The following is a 22,166-nucleotide window of genomic DNA, read 5'->3' on the forward strand; positions in this document are numbered from 1 at the left end:
CACGCACTCATACACATTCACTGATGCATGGGTATTTGCACAAATGCGCTCATAAAGCCAGTAAACACTTTCTATAGCTTTTGTGACAAGCAATCAATGTCAGTGCCCTGTTTTGTGTCCCATGTACACATGATTTATATACACAGACACACAAACACACATTGCTCATTGTTATAGTCTCCAGTCGATGCTGTCATGGTTCTGCTCTGATTTGTTTTCTTTTTTGAAGCTGCATTGGAGACTCTGCTTGGATGCAGCCGGATGATTTGAACTTTTAAATAGCTGAATAGATGCAGGTCATTTTGCACACATAACTCTAACAGTGCACAGTGCACCTAATGTTGCTGGTGATGCTGATGTATGAGCACATTAGTAGGCTATGCTGAATATATTGGGTGTGTGTATTAAGGCTGAATAATACGGGAAAATGATCTAATTGCAATTTTTTAGACTTAGATTGCGATTGCAATTCAGTATGAGATATTTTTTAAAGTTCCTTATCTTCTGTATTATTCACTATACACAAACAATTGGTCATTATATAGTTTGACCAACACAATATTTATTACAGTCAACATACAGGTACATTGCTCTTTCAGAAAAGGCCAGGCCTTGTTGCCTTGTTAAATGAGAAATATTGATGCATGAATGGGTAAAAAATAATATGTCTTTATTTAGCTATTGAACTGTAAAAACCTTCAACCACAGTAGAATATCATAACTTATGTCAACATGTGAACATGAAATATCATGACTGCACTGCAGAACAACAGGACAGGCATGGACATTAAAATATGAAAGATAAATAATAATCTCACAGATCTCCAGTCAGTTACAGTAACAAAACACACAAACTTAAGTGCACATTGACTATGGCTCCACCACACATCTCGCTGTAATCATGTTAATTGTTCCTGCTTCAGCTCCCAGTCCGCTGTTGGGAGGCGCACAGACTCTCTGCCCCAATCACCAACAGCTCTCAGCACATCTGCCGTCACTCTTTCTTTCTCAGTCACTTAACCACAACCTCACTACAGCAAGCAATGCAATTGTAAATATGTGAATTGTAATTTAACCTGGCCTTTTAAGCAGTAGTAGTACAAGCATCAGAGCTCATGCATGACATTGAACAAGTTGTTTTTACGCATCTGTGCTTTTTGCATCAGCTGTAGCCAGAGGCATTATGTTTGGGGTTGTCCTCTTTTTGGCACAAACGTCCACTTGGGCTCAGTGATGAACTAATCAGAATTTGGTGGTCAAAAGTCACAGTGACGTCATGTTTTTAACTCAAGAACAGAAGGGGAGACTTTTGGTCACATACTGAATTGTTGACACTAATTTTGAGTTCCCACTTTGCTACAAGGTTGGAGATTTGTGTGAAGCATCAATGTTATAGAATTTATAGCTTCTTTATAGCAACATCTATATTTGATGTATATTCTACTGATATGGCTACATGTTGCTCTTGACAGACATGAGTGTAAACTGTACCTGCAACCTGACTGGAGGCATGCAACAATGAGGCAGTAATTTTAGCCTTTATCTATTCTTATTTGTGCATGTAACATGGAGCAAAAGGCGGTGTATGTGCACATACACCCCAGTTGTTTCCAGCCCAGAGGAGTTATTTTAATCCCATCTTTTGCAACTTAAATGTTGCATTCTTCTACATTGTGATGTAGAAGTATTTAGTGTTTAGTGTTTAGAAAGGTAAGACTTTATTAAATGAAGGCCATTTTAAATGAGTTGAAATCACTTTGCCAACAACCAGCTAAGTGTCTATTGATCCTGACTGAAAACATATCGGTCCTCTTCTCATATGACGCTTACAAAAGAGGCTGTGATGTAAGAGAAAGAGAGAGAACTGAGAGATACTTACAGTCTTAAATCTGTGTACAGATTCATGAATCTTGGTGCATATTTTAAAATGTCATACTTTGCATTTTCAGCATTGCAGTTCTAATTTAATTTCTATGAAACAGCATTTTTTGGAACAAATTGATAAATTATTCACCTGTCAGCATGAGCAGAAGTAGCCACCAGCTAAACTTCATCAACAGAAAAGAGGTGTTGCAGCACAAGCCACAGTATTTGAGTGACCTTTGGCAATCCAGCCATTTCCTCTGTGTTTTTACACATATTTTTTTTTAAAAAAGAGCATCCCACAGTGTATTTGTTCAGGAGAATGTCAGCAGCAGTTGTTAAAGAAAATGCTAAGGGTGTTTTTTGTCTTTCTCATCACTCACATTTTCTCAATCAGTCTGACGGTTTGAATCAGCAGCCTGAAGGTCATGAGCCTGATTCTTTAACCTTTAAGAGTACCACCACCGCAGGACCGGAATCAATAATCTTTAGTGTGCAGGTAGCCCTGCTGTTTGTTCAGGATATTGACATATGGTTGCGGCTCAGCCTTCAGAGGTTGCTCTTAGACGTCCCTTACTTCAAAGGGATGTTTGGTAATATGATTGCTGCCATACATATTTCATGAGCCTCTAAATATTGATGGTATACTGAGAAGTATAAGTTGCAGCAGAGAAGATAGAATGTGTTTGTCCTCCTTCTGGCACTCCCTCCATCCTCTTTGATTGCTATTTTAGGTCACATGTGAGCCTTCTCATATTTGCCACTGATAGCAGTTAACTTGAGCCTTCTTTCCCACATGCATGACAGATTTAATAACAACCTTGTCAAGCTGGTTCCCGCTGATATTGGGATGTAACATTGGAAAGATGAAATGTGTGGATGTTTGCAAAAGAGCTTTTGGACTATTGTATAACTATGCACAAGCCAATGCTTTCAGTTCACATCTTAGAGTTTTGTGGCCGGCTCAAACATACATTTATTAATTTCCTTCCCTCTCGGCTCCTCCGCAGCCTTTTCATCCCATGGTGAATCTGGTGTGCAGTGCTGACTTGAGGATGTTCCTGTGCGCTCTGTATGCTCCAGTGTGCACTGTGTACGGCCAGGTGTCCATGCCGTGTCGATCCCTCTGCCAGCGGGCCAAGGATGAGTGCCACAAACTCATGGAGGTATTTGGAGTATCCTGGCCAGATGACATGGAGTGTAGCAGGTGTGTTTGCGTACAACATTTTAAATCAACTCAGTACTACAAAATGTAAACTGTCTTCACAAACAGGTTGTTGAGGCATCTGGGATTGTAAAGTTGGTATAATAATTCTGTGTTGTTTTGAATACATACTGAGTATTTGTGCAGGACTGAGTCTGCAGTATGTGTTTTGCATATATCACACTGTTCCTGTACCCACTGCTTCTCTTTGAACGTGTGCCAACAGCAGCCCCACATCAAGCCAGCCTAACTCTAAGCTTGAGCAACTTGCCAATGTTCTCACTTTCTTTGACTGTCACCTCTCCTCCTGTATCTCCATAAAGCAACTTTTCTTCCTCTATCACGCCTGCCTCTCTTTTTCATATATTTTAATTCAGCTATCTTGCTTGTATGTGACCGTGTCTTTTCTACAAACTTTTTTACATAAAAGTTTCTACTCTTGGTTGCCAGTTTATTATTTAAACCTAACAGAAAATAATGCAATCTAATATAAAAGACCTGCAATAAGTTCTAACTACATAGAGGTCATAATTTCCGTTTTTGTTGAAAGGTGTCGACTTAGCCTCAAGGTCATTTTAGTGGATGTAGTTTCTGGTGATGTTTAATTGTATTTTGTTATGCTGAGAGGTGTTTATAATGTCTTTTCACCCAATTTATATCAATGCAATTCTCAGTAAAACAGATTATTCTTTTCCAGGTTCCCAGATTGTGATGAGCCCTATCCTCGTCCAGAGGACCTGCTAACAGGCTCTGACCCCACTGACCAGTCATCCATGACTGTCCAGAGAGACTACGGTTTCTGGTGCCCCAGAGAGCTCAAAGTCGACCCAGACCTGGGTTACACATTCATGGGGAAGAAAGACTGCTCTGCCCCGTGCCCCTCAATGTTCTTCAACCAGCAGGAGCTGACCTTCATCCGCTACTTCATAGGAGTCGTTTCCACTCTCTGTTTGTCTGCAACGCTCTTCACCTTCCTGACATTTCTTATCGATGTCACCAGGTTTGAATAGTGGAATGTTTTATGTCTATATGATTCATTTATTGTGTATGACTACTTCTAAAACTTAAGAAGGATTGAAGGATAGAAATACAACTTGTAAAATTATTGCACTAATTTTAGTGGTAGCACTTATATAAAACAAAAGGGAAAGGAAATGTGTTCATTGTTATTTCATCTTGCTTTTTTTTGTTTTGCCCCATTAGGTTTCGATACCCTGAGCGACCAATAATCTTCTATGCTGTGTGTTATGTCATGGTGTCGCTGGTTTTCTTCCTGGGGTTCCTGTTGGAGGACAGGGTGGCATGCAATGCATTCAGCCCTTCCCTATTTAGAGCCTCAACCGTGACACAGGGTTCACACAACAAGGTTAGAGTTTTACTTTATTTACATCCAGTATCACCACAGTAACCACATACATCTGATGGTTATGGTTTTTTCCCTTTTAGGAAGCCTGTTGGTGTAACATGTACATTTACATTGTAAACTTTTAGATACAGTGAATAATTAGCCAGTAATAATGAATGAATGAATGATTATGATAAATTTTATGAAGAAGTTTAAGCAGAAATATGACACTTTGTCAGCATGTGAAAGCTCAAAATGTAGGTCTCTCTTAGCTCCACTTATTAGATGATTAACCTACTAATTAACTCTCTAGTTAATGATTTGCTGACTTCTCCTTGATGACTGATGAAAAGTTTTGGCTCCTGCACTCTCTCTTAGGTGTGCACTCTGTTCTTCATGGTCCTGTATTTCTTCACCATGGCCGGCAGCATGTGGTGGGTCATACTGACAATCACTTGGTTCCTGGCCGCCGTGCCTAAATGGGGCAGTGAGGCCATCGAGAAGAAAGCCCTCCTCTTCCACGCTGTTGCCTGGGGGTTTCCAGGGGCCCTGACTGTCACCCTTTTGGCCCTGAATAAAATTGAAGGAGATGGGATCAGTGGAGTGTGTTTCATAGGACTGTATGACATAGACGCCCTGAGGTGGTTTGTTCTGGCACCGCTCTGCCTCAACGTGGCAGTGAGTACAGTCAGGAGATAAATGAGTGGGTGGGTGGATGAAAGAGTTGATGAGTAGGATGGATGGATGGGTGAACAGATTAATGGTGGGTGGATGAAATGGAACAAGAGTAGGTTTTTGGCTGGAAACATGGAGAGATGGATGGATAAGTAAACGGATGGGTGGATGGTTGACAGCCCTTTGGCCTGTCAGTCATCCAGCTCTTTGTAAAACAATCATTCATTTTAATTTGGTTTAACTGTCATCAATAGGGATGGGAATCAAGAACAGGTTCCAGTTGAGAATCGGTTCCAAATTGTCCGATCCATCAGAACTGTTTACTGCTAAGCTTTTAAATTTCTTTTATCGATGCCCGCAAATTTTCCTGACAGAGGTGCATTGCAAAACAATGACGTCAAACTTGTGAGTCTACACTGTTTGAAACTTGCAACAAGAAGGAGAGAGAGGAAAAATGGTCCAAATTGTGGCATCATTTAAGAAAGAAAGATGACAAGAGAGCTGCTTGTAATGTCTGTAAATTAATTTCAAGTAAGAGTGGAAACATCAGCAATATGCTAAAACATATTTCTACTCAACATATGCTTTAATTTTAGGAATGCCACGATACTCTGCACACAAGTGCTACTGCTTCCCATCCGAGCAGCTCGTCCCTTTCCAACTGTAAATATCCTGTTATAATATAGTAACACTATTGGTACACAGGTTCAGAGGGTATTTTATTTGTCTAAAAAAAACTAAATGAATAAAGGTGCTGCACAAATATTCTCTCATTTCATCCATTTTAGATGTTGACAGTTGCTACTTCCAGCCAAACTCGCTCTTTAGCTCCCCGTTTCACACTGGCCTTCTTTATTTTCACACAGAAAACTGATTAGTAATCAATAGAGAATCCAACCAACAACAAGAATCCATAATGGCATAGGTATCGATATTTCTTATCAATTTCCATCCATGGTAACTGAGTGTCACCTATCATTTGTCATTCTGTCATCAGGTGGGTGTCTCTCTCCTGTTAGTGGGTATTGTGGCTCTAAACCGGGTGCGCATGGAGATCCCTCTGGAGAAGGAGAACCAGACAAAACTCGTCAAGTTCATGATCCGAATGGGGGTGTTCTCTGTGCTTTACCTGGTCCCCTTGTTGACTGTGATTGGATGCTACCTTTACGAACACACCTACCGGAGCATTTGGGAGACAACATGGATGGAGGAGAACTGCAGGCACTATCACATCCCCTGCCCATACAAGGTAGAGAAAATGGATTTGTGTGACACTGTCCAATGTTGCTGTGCTTGCAAGCTATAGTTTGTATCACAGGTTAATAAGGATGTGTTTTTGATTTTTGAAGTTTTTGTGGGGAAAGATTGTCAGGTGAAAGACAGCACCAGATCATCTGCCCTTTAAAACAGTGCACACATAAATAACTGTTAGTCGTGATCAGTTGCACTGTAACTGTATACTTATATCATCTTGTAAATTCCCGAGACATCAAAGATGAATTTGCCTGTTGAGTAGCTCATCAAAACTATTCGATTACCTTGTGTCTGTAAACAGATGGCTTCTCAGGATCTGCCTGTCAACTCGGTTTGACACTGAAAACAAATACACCAACACACTCTTGACAAGATATCCAGCTGTATTTCTATCACAGCTCATGCTACGGCGTGCAGACTCCCTCTGATTTCTCTCTGTTTCCCACTCACACACATTGCATGTGTTGTCGAACTGATAAAGTTAGATGGAGTGAAGTACTCAGTTACCCACTGTGGAGGATGCAGTGTTTTTCTGTCGTCATTAATTCACTCGGATAACTTACATGTTTATGTGAGACCAAAGGTGTGTGAGTGGTAAACATACCAGTATCAATGTGGGCACCAGATGCTTCTCCAGTGAAAAGACTCCACAGAGGTACACACATACTCAAGAACTGATCAGTGACAAATAATTGAAATAATTATTTTTGCTGTTTTACTATTAGAGCCTTATTTCTGTAGTTTGGGTCATCAGTTATGGTATCAATGTACTCACTAAAGTGATTGTTGAGATCTGGAAAAAACACCTAATTACTGCAACAAAATCAAGTGGGCAAAATAAGCATAAGCAGTTACACAATTAGACAAGGTGTAAACAAACCACCATTTTGGCCAGATTATCTAAAGCACTTAATTTGTTGGTTAAAATGGAAAAAGCAGAGATGACCCTTCTGTCTCACCACTATGTGAGAAATGTGAACTGTCAGAGGGTACGCTGCTTCACACTTTCTGGCTCTGCCCTTCACTCACTAGATCCGGACCCTAAACTCACCATCCAATTAGAAGCTGGACTCTCCATCTCCCCTGCTTATAATCCACTCTGCTTTCCTGTAGCCATGTAAGAGTCCTTGATGCTGGGGATGACTGATGCTAGAGGACTCATTTTTAGGGAATGGAAATCACCCTCTCTCTCTCTTCCTTCCAGAAATGGATGGCTGACATAATTTAAGTCATACAGATGGAAAGACTCAGGTTCTTGAGGATCAAGTCGATTAAAGAGTTCTTGGCTTAATTGGACCCATTACTAAGCCAAAGGAGAATGAGTAACACACAGCTCATTACTCGTGACTCGTGACCTAACCCTCTCCAAAAAGCCTCAAAATAATGAACAAACACAATAATTACAGTGATCAAATTTAAACCATTGTTGCCAGATGTCATTGGTACCAATAGAAATTAGGGCTGTACCCAACACAGAATATTGCCAGTCTAATCGGATTTGGCTGTTCAGTACCAATATTAGACAATTCGTTTTTGTTTTTCATACAAAGTTAGAAAGTTAGAATGGGCTCCACGGGACATTCAGTGTGACAGTGGCATTCAGGTAATATACTGAAAAGGCTTTTGGCGCTAACAACAGGTCATGAATGTGCAACATTATTTTGCAGACACTAGATATCAAACCTAAGCTAGAGATTCTATCATATTAAATAGGTGTGAGCTGTAAATACACCACTTACAAGCAGAAGATCTCTCCTCTCTCCTCCTCTGTTCTGCTGCCTGTATGTCCGAGTTTTAGCCTACTACTACTGCCGCAGCAAAATCTGGAGGCCAAAAGGTCCCCAGAAGTACACTGCACCGAAAAATATGCATGCTCGCCTTGAAGCAGTCTCAGTCGACTAAGAGTCTCTGGCTGATGATTTGAATCTCCGACTTTCAAGGGGCAGCCCTTGACCAAACCCATTGGAAGACCCAAATCTTGATAACTGAAATAGTCCTTTAACTATGTGTGCGCTTGTTTGAGTGACAGAGAGAGATATGTCGCTGCTGCAGTTGTGTGTGGCTGAGGGAGTAGAGATATTTTGAGAGGAGGGAGCAGAGCCAGTATGCATCATTAGCTCACCTAATACAGCTATCTGGGTTTCTCTCTCTTTGTCTTTCTCTGCTGGTTCTCACACACTTATGTCTTTCAACCTCTCAGTCAGTCTTTCCCTTCTACCCCTCTCACTCTCTGTGTGTATCTCTTTCTCTCTCTCAGGGCCGGCTCAGTCATGCTCTGCTGCCTGTTATCTATGACGGCTTTGTAGTGGTTGTGAAGAGTGGAGGGAGTGGGGTGTTTTACACCGTCTGGTACTAAATTAATAAGTAAATAAACGTGCACAATGGAGAACAACACACCACTGCATACAAGCAAGGCAACACAACCTTTTAATTAATTTCACACATAAATAATTAGATAATGAAACTTTGAAAGTTTGTTTATGTTTCCATCATTCTGCTGAGTGCTGTTACAGTGGTTTTATAATAGAAAAGTGTCAGCTAATTTGTGACTGACAGACTATATGAGACGGGGTGAAGGCAGGTGCAAGTGCTTATGTTACTTGTTAGTGTATGTGTGCATGCATGAGTCTGTAGCTGCCTGCGTGTGTGTGTGTGTGTGTGTGTGTGTGTGTGAGAGAGAGAGAGAGAGAGAGAGAGACTCCCTTTACATCCTATTGTGGCTCTGGAATTTCAATATTGCTATGTGATATTTGATCTTAACCCTAGGGTGTTCCTGCGTGCAAATGTGTTCGAGGGTTCAGTTGCATGTTTTTGGATAATCGAAGATTCTGTTGCCATTGTTCAAGTTCAAGTGACTTCATTTGTGTGTGTGTGCATGCGTGGTTATTCACTGAAGGCTTCTTGTTTTGTCTCAGAACCTAAATCTGAGACACTTAATCTTAGCCTGGGGAAGACAGGCTAAAGCTAATTAATACATATCTGTTTCCCCTTTCAAAAGCAAGAAAAGCTTACTAAAAGTCCCCACAAGTAGTCTTTAGGAAATGCTGTGAATGTTGAAATGCTTTTTTAAGAGCATCATTACTACAATATAATCTTAATTCAAATGGGAAAGTTAGTTGTACACAACAGTTTAAATACTGTATCATGTATGTAACCACTGCCCAGTCTTCAGTTTTTAATTATTATTACTATTTTTTTTTTAACCAGTTTTCACTGTTAGATGTCCGTGTGATCGCAAAAGTCTCTTTGTTTTAAAACTCAACAGTTTTGTAAGCTCTCAGTCTGTGAACTCCTGCCATCTGGTGGGAGACATTATATCCTGCATTTGAGTTCAAGACAAGCTGAGGAGAAAGCAGCTGCTTCAGTGCAGCTGCTGAAGCAGCTGGGTTTTTCTAGGAGTACCTCCCCTCTTCTATCATTCAAACTGACTGACTGGGCAAAAAACACGTGCCACTGCTGGATTCTTTTGCTCCATTTAATGTGCGAGGAGTTTCAGAAGCATCCTGCGCATTTTATGTATCTTAACTGCGTTGCTGTTAAAGAAATGTTAGACCTGCACTTAAGAATAAGTTATTTTCCCTTCCTCTAACTCTAATGCAGTTCAGGCTGTATTTCAACATTACTTCTTGTCTTGATTGTTTGACTTAATAGTTATTATTTCTGTTCTCTTTAGGTGGAGCAGACGAGCCGGCCAGCCATGGTTTTGTTTCTAATTAAATATCTGATGATGTTGGTGGTGGGGATCCCCTCTGTTTTCTGGGTGGGCAGCAAGAAGACCTGCTTTGAATGGGCCAGCTTCCTGCATGGACGCAGGCGCAAAGAGTAAGAGGAGAGATCAGATGATTTTAATTTGTTTTTTAGCCTGATGGTTTTGACCCTTATATAATTTTGTGGTAATGCTTATTAGGCCATTTTTTCCCCCAAGAATAGAATTAAAACACGTTTATGAGAGCACATGAACATCATATTTAATTATGCTATGAGATAAAATTTGGTATCTTAAAATTTAATATCCCTATGATACTTATTCAGACATATGAACCAGTAGCTGTAGTAACCAGCAGTAATCAGATGTTTGCATTCCTCCCTCTGCCGTCCCCTTAAAGTCTCTATCTACTTAAATATTTCTCCTATACCTTCCCCTCGTCTCAATCTTGAACCTCTCACTCCTGCCCTCACTTACCCTCCTCTCTTTGCAGCAGTGGGGTGAATGAGTCTCGTCAGGTGCTGCAGGAGCAGCCAGATTTTGCCCAGTCTCTGCTGCGCGAACCCAACACCCCTATCGTTCGGAAGTCCAGAGGAACATCAACTCAGGTAGGACTACAAACCCAGGGGTGATGATAGCAGCAAATAATTGTATTAAAGCCTCACAAAAAATCTGCCTGCACTCGCTAACCTCTGGCTTTTTAATGCAATGAAAATGTGTATGATTGGCATACACACCTGGGTCAAATGACAGCAGTAGACACAGGTATTTATTAACTCCGGCTCCGATCATCCTTGATAGAAACACAACAAGGAACGGGGTAATTTCAGCTCCTTAACTGGCAAGATGCAATGATGAATCCTAACAAATTACTGTCCGTCTCCAACTAAGCAGCGCTAAAATACCAATACAAATACATCTGCGCCAAGTTTGACAGAGGGACTAGATAAGTATTTATATATATATGTAGAGATTACATCTCAGAAAAGTTTTCAAAGACCTCTTTTCCTGCGGCTTTCTGCTGTTTACATATTCTTCTTGCCTGTCTGTGACATCAACACCCTACATACTATGCTATGATGTTTTTATGATTTCTTATGTCATACGATTCTATGAGGTTTCAGACTTTTTATGGCATAATTTGTTTATTTAATGCGTTTTTCAACTATTTTCAGCTGTTTTCAGGACATGCCATTTGACATTTTTGCCTTACTATAGCCTTGCTTTTTGGGCCATTTTTTCAACATGCCATATAATGGTGTTTTTGACCAGTTTTGCAATTTTCTATGCCATGGCGTGTCTTGGCATGCCATAGCATATTTTTTCAACATGCCATATTATGGTGTTTTTGACCATTTTTGCAGCATTTTTTGCTATGGCATGTCTTGACACGCTATTTAATGCATATTTAAGCTGTTTTCAGTTGTTTTTGGGACATGCCATTTTTTGCCATTTTTGCCATACTATAGCCTTGCTTTTCGGGTCATTTTTTCGACGTGCCATATTATGGTGTTTTTGGCTGTTTTTGCAACATTTTATGCTATGACGTGTCTTGGCATGCTATTTAATGTGTTTTTATGCTGTTTTCAGTTGTTTTTGGGACATGTACTACTATAGGCCATACTATAGCCTTGCTTTTTGGGTCATTTTTTCAACATGTTATATTTTGGTGTCTTTGACCATTTTTGCAATTGTCTATGCCACCGCATGTCTTGGCATGCTATTTAATGCTGATTTAAACCATTTTCAGGTGTTTTTGGGACATGTCATTTTTTTAGATTTTTGCCATACTATAGCCTTGCTTTTTGGGTCATTTTTTCGACGTGCCATATTATGGTGTTTTTGTCCATTTTTGCAATTGTCCATGCTGTTGTGTGTCGCAGCAGGCCATTTAATGCGGTTTTTAAACTATTTTTAGGTGTTTTTCAGTTAAATCATTTTTTGCCATTCTTGCCATACTATAGCCTTGCTTTTTGGGCATTTTTTCATATTATGGTGCTTTTGACTATTTTTGCAACATTTAATGCTGTTGCATGTCCTGGTACACTGTTTTATGCGGTTTTAAACTGTTTTCAGGTGTTTTTGGTACATTTCATTTTTTGCCATACTATAGCATTGCTTTTTGGGTCATTTTTTCAGTGTGCCATATTATGGTGCTTTTGACCCTTTTTGCAACATTCTATGCTATGGCCTTTCTCGGCATGCTATTTTATATGATTTTCAGCTGTTTTTAGGACGTGTCATATCTTTACATTTCTCACCATTCTATAGTATTGCATTTTGGTCATTTCTTTCGACATGCCATATTAGGGCGTTTTTGCAACAATCTATACTATGGTGAGTCTTGGTATGCTATTTGATGCAGTTTTCAGCAGTTTTTGGGACATGTCATATTTTGCCATTTTTTGTGCATACTATACTAAGACGTTTTCGGTCATGTCACTGGGACATGCATGTATTTGACATCTCCACTCTCCCAATCCCAAGAAAAACTCATTCACAGTAGTTATCAAAAACCATGATGCAGTTTATTACCCAAACACAACAAACAAAAATACACTACAACCTGAGGCTCAACTAACAATAAAAACAAATATCGAAGACAAGACAAGCCCCTGAAATGTAAAACAGCAGAAAGCATTCCATAAACATATGGCTACCTACTCTTGAAAACTGCAACATGTGCTCAAATATTTACAATTTTGAACAATTTACAAAAAACGCATATTTACAGGCATCACACACACTTACTAACAAAGCACAAAATCATAAACCTTACACATACACCTGGTGGCTCTGATTGAAGAGAAGGAGTGAAGGGGAAGTCCTCAGGCATAATGGGTTTAAAAAGACCTCTGAATCAAGATGAGCCAGTCCTGTAGCAGCCGATCCCAGCACATCCCCTGCCTCATAACACCTGCTCACACAGGGACAGATCAGAACACACACACACACAAAAGGAAAGGAGAAATGGCACTGGCAGAAAACAAAAAAACAAAGATCATGGAAACAATGTGACCCGAGGGATCAAAAAATATTTTAAAGAACATCCCATAGCACAAAGTTTCAAGCCATTTTGAACGATATGATATTGTATGACTTTTTGGTACAATTTTTAACGACATACTATGGTATCAATAACGTGTTCAAATGGCTTGAAACTTTGTGGTATGGGATGTTCTTCAGCTGTTTTTTTTTTTTTGGCCATGTCTTATTTTGACATTTTTTGCCTAAAGTTTAGAATTTTTGGTCGTTTTTGGGACATGCTATATAATAAGGTGTTTTTGGCTGTTTTTGCCACATTTTTTGCTATGGCGTATCTTAGGACTCTGTTTTAATGTGGTTTTAAACTGTTTCAGCTGTTTTTTTGGGACATGTCATTTTTTGACATTTTTGCCATTACTATAGCCTTGCTTTTCGGTCATTTTTTAACATGCCATATTATGGTGTTTTTCGTGTTTTTGCAACATATTATGCTATGGCATGTCTTGGCAGGCTATTTAATGCATTTTAAGCTGTTTCCAGCTGTTTTTTGGGACATGTCATTTTTTGACATTTTTGCCATACTATAGCCTTGCTTTTCGGGTTGTTTTTTAACATGCCATATTATGGTGTTTTTGGTGGTTTTTGCAACGTTTTATGCTATGGCATGTCTTGGCAGGCTCTTTAATGCGTTTTTTTAAGCTGTTTCCAGCTGTTTTTGGGACATGTAATCTTTTAGCATTTTTTTGCCATGCTATAGCCTTGCTTTTCGGGTGATTTTTTCAACATGCCATATTTATGGTGTTTTTGACCATTTACTTAATTATTTATGCCATGGTATGTGTTGCATGGTATTTAATGCATTTTTAAGCTGTTTCCCGCTGTTTTTTTTGGGACATGTCATTTTTTGACATTTTTGCCATACTATAGCCTTGCTTTTCGGGTGATTTTTTTAACATGCCATATTATGGTGTTTTTGGTGGTTTTTTGCAACATTTTTATGCTTATGGCATGTCTTGGCAGGCTATTTAATGTGTTTTTGCGCTGTTTCCAGCAGTTTTTGGGACATGTCATTTTTTGACATTTTTGCCATACTATAGCCTTGCTTTTCGGGTCGTTTTTTAACATGCCATATTATGGTGTTTTCGTGGTTTTTGCAACATATTATGCCATGGCATGTCTTGGCAGGCTATTTAATGCATTTTTGAGCTGTTTTCCAGCTGTTTTTGGGACATGTCATTTTTTGACATTTTTGCCATACTATAGCCTTGCTTTTCGGGTGATTTTTTCAACATGCCATATTATGGTGTTTTTGACCATTTTCTTAATTGTTTATGCTATGGTAATGTGTTGTCACGCGATTTAATGCATTTTTAAGTTGTTTTCAGCTGTTTTTGGGACATGTCATTTTTTGACATTTTTGCCATACTATAGCCTTGCTTTTCGGGTCGTTTTTTAAACATGCCATATTATGGTGTTTTTTGGCTTTTTGCAACATGTTTATGCTATGAGCATGTCTTGGCAGGCTATTTAATGCATTATAAGCTGTTTTCCAGCAGTTTTTTGGGACATGTCATTTTTTGACATTTTTGCCATACTATAGCCTTGCTTTTCTGGGTCTTTTTTTCGAGGTGTCATACATGGTGTTTTTGGCTGTTTTTGCAATGTTTTATGCCTATGGACATGTCTTGGCAGGCTCTTCAATGCATTTTTAAGCTGTTTTTCAGCTGTTTTGGGACATGTCATTTTTTGACATTTTTGCCATACTATAGCCTTGCTTCTCGGGTGATTTTTTCGACATGCCAATAATTATGGTGTTTTTGGTGGTTTTTTGCAACATTTTTATGCCATGGCATGTCTTTGGCAGGCTCTATTAATGTGTTTTTTGTGCGCTGTTTCAGCTGTTTTTGGGGACATGTCATTTTTTGACATTTTTGCCATATTATAGCCTTGCTTCTCGGGTCATTTTTTCGAGGTGCCATATTATGGTGTTTTTGGTGGTTTTTTTGCAACGTTTTTATGCCATGGCATGTCTTGGCAGGCACTTTAATACGTTATTAAGGTGTTTTCAGCTGTTTTTGGGACATGTCATTTTTTGACATTTTTGCCATACTATAGCCTTGCTTTTCGGTGTGATTTTTTCAACATGCCATATTATGGTGTTTTTGTGGTTTTTGCAACATATTGTTTATGGCATGTCTTGGCAGGCTATTTAATGCATTTTTGAGCTGTTTTTCCAGCTGTTTTTGGGACATGTCATTTTTTGACATTTTTGCCATACTATAGCCTTGCTTTTCGGGGGTGTTTTTTAACATGCCATATTATGGTTTTTTTTTGACCATTTCAACATTTTATGCTATGGCATGTCTTGGCACGCTATTTAATGCATTTTTTAAGCTGTTTTCAGCTGTTTTTGGGACATGTCATTTTTTAACATTTTTGCCATACTATAGCCTTGCTTTTCGGGTCATTTTTTTTCAACATGCCATATTATGGTGTTTTTGGTGGTTTTTGCAACATTTTATGCTATGGCATGTCTTGGCAGGCTCTTTAATGCATTTTTAAGCTGTTTTCAGCTGTTTTTGGGACATGTCATTTTTTGACATTTTTGCCATACTATAGCCTTGCTTTTCGGGTGATTTTTTCAACATGCCATATTATGGTGTTTTTGGTGGTTTTTGCAACGTTTTATGCTATGGCATGTCTTGGCAGGCTCTTCAATGCATTTTTAAGCTGTTTTCAGCTGTTTTTTGGGACATGTCATTTTTTGACATTTTTTGCCATACTATAGCCTTGCTTTTGGGTCATTTTTTCAACATGCCATATTATGGTGTTTTTTGGTTTTTTGCAACTTAATTTTTATGCTATGGTATGTGTTGGCAGGCTTATTTGCATTTTTAAGCTGTTTCCAGCTGTTTTTGGGACATGCAATTTTTTGACATTTTTTGCCATACTATAGCCTTGCTTCTTTCGGGTGATTTTTTTCAACATGCCATATTATGGTGTGTTTTTGGTTTTTTGCAACATTTATGCTATGGCATGTCTTGGCATGGCTCTTTTAATGCGTTTTTAAGCTGTTTCCAGCTGTTTTTTTGGGACATGTCATTTTTTGACATTTTTTGCCATACTATAGCCTTGCTTTTCGGTGATTTTTTCAACATGCCATATTATGGTGTTTTGGTGGTTTTTTGCAACATTTTATGCCATGGCATGTCTTGGCAGGCCCTTTAATGCGTTTTTAAGTGTTTTCAGCTGTTTTTGGGACATGTCATTTTTTGACATTTTTGCCATACTATAGCCTTGCTTTTCGGGTGATTTTTTCAACATGCCATATTATGGTGTTTTTGGTGGTTTTTGCAACATTTTATGCTATGGCATGTCTTGGCAGGCTCTTTTAATGCGTTTTTAAGGTGTTTTCAGCTGTTTTTTGGGACATGTCATTTTTTTTGACAATTTTTGCCATACTATAGCCTTGCTGTTCGGGGTGATTTTTTCAACATGCCATATTATGGTGTTTTTTGGTGTTTTTGCAACGTTTTATGCTATGGGCATGTCTTGGCAGCTCTTCACTGCACTTTTAAGCTGTTTCCAGCTGTTTTTGGGACATGTCATATTTTTGACATTTTTGCCATACTATAGCCTTGCTTCTTGGATCATTTTTTCAACATGCCATATTATGGTGTTTTTGGTGGTTTTTGCAACGTTTTTATGCTATGGCATGTCTTGGCAGGCTCTTTAATGCGTTTTAAGCTGTTTCCTGCTGTTTTTGGGACATGTCATTTTTTGACATTTTTGCCATACTATAGCCTTGCTTCTCAGGTCATTTTTTGAAGGTGTCATTATTATGGTGTTTTTGTGGTGGTTTTTTTGCAACGTTTTATGCCATGGCATGTCTTGGCAGGCCCTTTAATGCGTTTTTAAGGTGTTTTCAGCTGTTTTTGGGACATGTCATTTTTTGACATTTTTGCCATACTATAGCCTTGCTTTTCGGGTGATTTTTTCAACATGCCATATTATGGTGTTTTTGGTGGTTTTTTTTGCAGAACATTTTATGCTATGGCATGTCTTGCAGGCTATTTAATACATTTTTAAGCTGTTTCCAGCTGTTTTTGGGACATGTCATTTTTTGACATTTTTGCCATACTATAGCCTTGCCTTTTCGGGTCATTTTTTCAACATGCCATATTGTGGTGTTTTTGGTGGTTTTTGCAACGTTTTATTCTATGACATGTCTTGGCAGGCTCTTTAATGCGTTTTTAAGCTCTTTCCATGTGTTTTTGGGACATGTCATTTTTTGACATTTTTGCCATACTATAGCCTTGCTTTTCGGGTGATTTTTCAACATGCCATATTATCGTGTTTTTGGTGGTTTTTTTGCAACGTTTTATTCTATGGCATGTCTTGGCAGGCTCTTCACTGCACTTTTAAGCTGTTTTCCAGCTGTTTTTGGGACATGTCATGTTTTGACATTTTTGCCATACTATAGCCTTGCTTCTTGGATCATTTTTTCAACATGCCATATTATGGTGTTTTTTGGTGGTTTTTGCAACATTTTATGCTATGGCATGTATTGGCAGGCTCTTTAATATGTTTTTAAAACTGTTTTCAGCTGTTTTTGGGACATGTCATTTTTTGACATTTTTTGCCATACTATAGCCTTGCTTTTTCGGGTGATTTTTTTCAACATGCCCATTATTATGGTGTTTTTTGGTGGGTTTTGCAACATTTTTATGCTGATATGGCATGTCTTGGCAGGCTATCTTTAATGCGTTTTTAAGGTGTTTTCAGCTGTTTTTGGGACATGTAAATATAATTTTTTGACATTTTGCCATACTATAGCCTTGCTTTTCGGGTGATTTTTTCAACATGCCATATTATGGTGTTTTTTGGTGGGTTTTTGCAACATTTTATGCTATGGCATGTCTTGGCACGCTATTTTAATGCGTTTTTTAAGTGTTTTCAGCTGTTTTTGGGACATGTATCATTTTTTGACATTTTTGCCATACTATAGCCTTGCTTTTTCGGGTGATTTTTTTCAACATGCCATATTATGGTGTTTTTGGTGGTTTTTGCAACATTTTATGCTATGGCATGTCTTGGCAGGCTCTTTAACTTGCTGTTTTTAAAGCTGGTTTTCAGCTGTTTTTGGGACATGTCATTTTTTGACATTTTTTGCCATACTATAGCCTTGCTTTTCGGGTCATTTTTTCAACATGCCATTTATTATGGTGTTTTTGGTGGACCATTTTGCAACATTTTATGCTATGGCAATGTCTTGGCAGGCTATTTAATGCTGTTTTTAAGGTGTTTTCCCAGCTGTTTTTTGGGACATGTCATTTTTTGACATTTTTGCCATACTATAGCCTTGCTTTTCGGGGTGATCATTTTTTCAACATGCCATTATTATGGTGTTTTTGGTGGTTTTTGCAACATTTTATGCTATGGCATGTCTTGGCAGGCTCTTTATGCGTTTTTAAGCTGTTTTTCAGCTGTTTTTGGGACATGTCATTTTTTGACATTTTTGCCATACTATAGCCTTGCTTTTTTGGTGATTTTTTCAACATGCATTTATTATGGTGTTTTTTGTGTTTTTTGCAACATTTTATGCTATGGCAATGTCATTGGCATTGTATTTAATGCACTTTTAAGCTGTTTTTCAGCTGTTTTTGGGACATGTCATTTTTTGACATTTTTGCCATACTATAGCCTTGCTTTTCGGGTGATTTTTTCAACATGCCATATTATGGTGTTTTTTGGCCATTGTTTTTTGCAACATTTTATGCTATGGCATGTCTTGGCAGGCTTTAATGCTGTTTTTAAGCTGTTTCCAGCTGTTTTTGGGACATGTCATTTTTTGACATTTTTGCCATACTATAGCCTTGCTTTTCGGGTCATTTTTTCAAACATGCATTATTATGGTGTTTTTGGTGGTTTTTGCAACATTTTATGCGTTATGGCATGTCTTGGCATGGCCCTATTTAATGCTGTTTTTAAGGTGTTTTTCAGCTGTTTTTGGGACATGTCATTTTTTGACATTTTTGCCATACTATAGCCTTGCTTTTCGGGTGATTTTTTCAACATGCATATTATGGTGTTTTTGACCATTTCTGCAAATTTTTATGCTATGGATGTCTTGGCATGGCTATTTAATGCACGTTTTTTAAGCTGTTTTCCAGCTGTTTTTGGGACATGTCATTTTTTGACATTTTTGCCATACTATAGCCTTGCTTTTTGGTCATTTTTTCAACATGCCATATTATCGTGTTTTTGGTGGTTTTTGCAACATTTTATGCTATGGCATGTATTGGCAGGCTATTTAATGTTTTAAGCTGTTTTCAGCTGTTTTTGGGACATGTCATTTTTTGACATTTTTGCCATACTATAGCCTTGCTTTTCGGGTGATTTTTTTTCAACATGCCATATTATGGTGTTTTTGGTGGTTTTTGCAACGTTTTATGCTATGGCATGTCTTGGCAGGCTCTTATACTGCGTTTTTAAGCTGTTTTCAGCTGTTTTTGGGACATGTCATTTTTTGACATTTTTGCCATACTATAGCCTTGCTTTTCGGGTCATTTTTTCAACATGCCATATTATGGTGTTTTTGGCCATTTTTTTGCAACATTTTATGCTATGGTATGTCTTGGCAGGCTATTTAATGCTTTTTTAAGCTGTTTTCAGCTGTTTTTGGGACATGTCATTTTTTGACATTTTTTGCCATACTATAGCCTTGCTTTTGGTCATTTTTTCAACATGCCATATTATGGTGTTTTTGTGGTTTTTGCAACATTTTTATGCTATGGCATGTCTTGGCAGGCTCTTTAATGCGTTTTTAAGCTGTTTCAGCTGTTTTTTGGACATGTCATTTTTTGACATTTTTGCCATACTATAGCCTTGCTTCTGGTCATTTTTTCAACATGCCATATTATGGTGTTTTTGGTGGTTTTTGCAACGTTTTATGCTATGGCATGTCTTGGCAGGCTCTTTAATGCGTTTTAAGCTGTTTCCAGCTGTTTTTGGGACATGTCATTTTTTGACATTTTTGCCATACTATAGCCTTGCTTTTCGGGTGATTTTTTCAACATGCCATATTATGGTGTTTTTGGTGGTTTTTGCAACATTTTATGCTATGGCATGTCTTGGCAGGCTCTTTAATGCTTTTTAAGCTGTTTTCCAGCTGTTTTTGGGACATGTCATTTTTGACATTTTTGCCATACTATAGCCTTGCTTTTCGGGTCATTTTTTTTCAACATGCCATATTATGGTGTTTTTGGTCCATGGTTTTTGCAACATTTTATGCTATGGCATGTCTTGGCAGGCTATCTTTAATGCGTTTTTAAGCTGTTTTCAGCTGTTTTTTGGACATATCATTTTTTGACATTTTTTGCCATACTATAGCCTTGCTTTTCGGGTGATTTTTTTCAACATGCCATATTATGGTGTTTTTGAACCATTTACTTAATATATTTATGCCAAATGGTATGTGTTGGCACGTATTTAATGCACTTTTAAGCTGTTTCCAGCTGTTTTGGGACATGTCATTTGTTTTGACATTTTTGCCATACTATAGCCTTGCTTTTGGGATGATTTTTTTCAACATGCCATATTATGGTGTTTTTGGTGAGTTTTTGCAAACATTTTATGTTAACGACATATTATGGTATCAATAACGTGTTCAAATATGCTATATCATATTGTTTTCAGCTGTTTTTTTTTTTTTGGCCATGTCTTATTTTGACATTTTTTGCCTAAAGTTTAGAATTTTTGGTCGTTTTTGGGACATGCTATATAATGGTGTTTTTGGCTGTTTTTGCCACATTTTTTGCTATGGCGTATCTTAGGACTCTGTTTAATGTGGTTTTAAACTGTTTTCAGCTGTTTTTGGGACATGTCATTTTTTGACATTTTTGCCATACTATAGCCTTGCTTTTCGGGTCATTTTTTAACATGCCATATTATGGTGTTTTCGTGGTTTTTGCAACATATTATGCTATGGCATGTCTTGGCAGGCTATTTAATGCATTTTAAGCTGTTTCCAGCTGTTTTTGGGACATGTCATTTTTTGACATTTTTGCCATACTATAGCCTTGCTTTTCGGGTTGTTTTTTAACATGCCATATTATGGTGTTTTTGGTGGTTTTTGCAACGTTTTATGCTATGGCATGTCTTGGCAGGCTCTTTAATGCGTTTTTAAGCTGTTTCCAGCTGTTTTTGGGACATGTAATCTTTTAGCATTTTTGCCATGCTATAGCCTTGCTTTTCGGGTGATTTTTTCAACATGCCATATTATGGTGTTTTTGACCATTTACTTAATTATTTATGCCATGGTATGTGTTGGCATGGTATTTAATGCATTTTAAAGCTGTTTCCCGCTGTTTTTGGGACATGCCATTTTTTGACATTTTTGCCATACTATAGCCTTGCTTTTCGGGTGATTTTTTCAACATGCCATATTATCGTTGTTTTTGGTGGTTTTTGCAACGTTTTATGCTATGGGCATGTCTTGGCAGGCTTTCACTGCACTTTTAAGCTGTTTTCCAGCAGTTTTTTGGGACATGTCATTTTTTGACTATTTTTGCCATACTATAGCCTTGCTTCTTGGTATCATTTTTTCAACATGCCATATTATGGTGTTTTTGGTGGTTTTTGCAACATTTTATGCTATGGCAAAAGGCATGTCTTGGCAGGCTCTTTTAATGCGTTTTTAAGCTGTTTTCAGCTGTTTTTGGGACATGTCATTTTTTGACATTTTTGCCATACTATAGCCTTGCTTCTTGATCATTTTTTCAACATGCCATATTATGGTGTTTTTGGTGGTTTTTGCAAAACATATTATGCTATGGCATGTCTTGGCAGGCTCTTTAATGCATTTTTAAGCTGTTTCCAGCTGTTTTTGGACATGTCATTTTTGAATTTTTTATGCCATACTATAGCCTTGCTTCTTGGATCATTTTTTCGAGGTGTCATATTATGGTGTTTTTGGTGGTTTTTGCAATGTTTTTTGCTATGGCATGTATTGGCAGGCTCTTTAATGTGTTTTTAAAACTGTTTCCAGCTGTTTTTTGGGACATATCATTTTTTGACATTTTTGCCATACTATAGCCTTGCTTTTCGGGTGATTTTTTCAACATGCCATATTA

The 22,166-nt window shown here is 38.1% G+C and overlaps 1 protein-coding gene across 1 annotated transcript in view; it reads left to right on the top strand.

The window, feature by feature from the left end:
- LOC121957973 (frizzled-3-like) overlaps positions 1 to 22,166 on the top strand; it is a 59,606-nt gene that overhangs the window by 22,607 nt on the left and 14,833 nt on the right. Inside the window, exons 3-9 of the mRNA XM_042506845.1 lie at positions 2,874 to 3,070; positions 3,765 to 4,067; positions 4,271 to 4,433; positions 4,791 to 5,090; positions 6,085 to 6,336; positions 10,015 to 10,163; positions 10,541 to 10,655. Coding sequence (XP_042362779.1) covers positions 2,874 to 3,070; positions 3,765 to 4,067; positions 4,271 to 4,433; positions 4,791 to 5,090; positions 6,085 to 6,336; positions 10,015 to 10,163; positions 10,541 to 10,655 — 1,479 coding nt within the window. The remainder of the gene's footprint in view (positions 1 to 2,873; positions 3,071 to 3,764; positions 4,068 to 4,270; positions 4,434 to 4,790; positions 5,091 to 6,084; positions 6,337 to 10,014; positions 10,164 to 10,540; positions 10,656 to 22,166) is intronic.

This window comes from Plectropomus leopardus, chromosome 1 (assembly GCF_008729295.1).
Source record: "Plectropomus leopardus isolate mb chromosome 1, YSFRI_Pleo_2.0, whole genome shotgun sequence".
In the NCBI taxonomy this organism is placed as follows: domain Eukaryota; kingdom Metazoa; phylum Chordata; class Actinopteri; order Perciformes; family Serranidae; genus Plectropomus; species Plectropomus leopardus.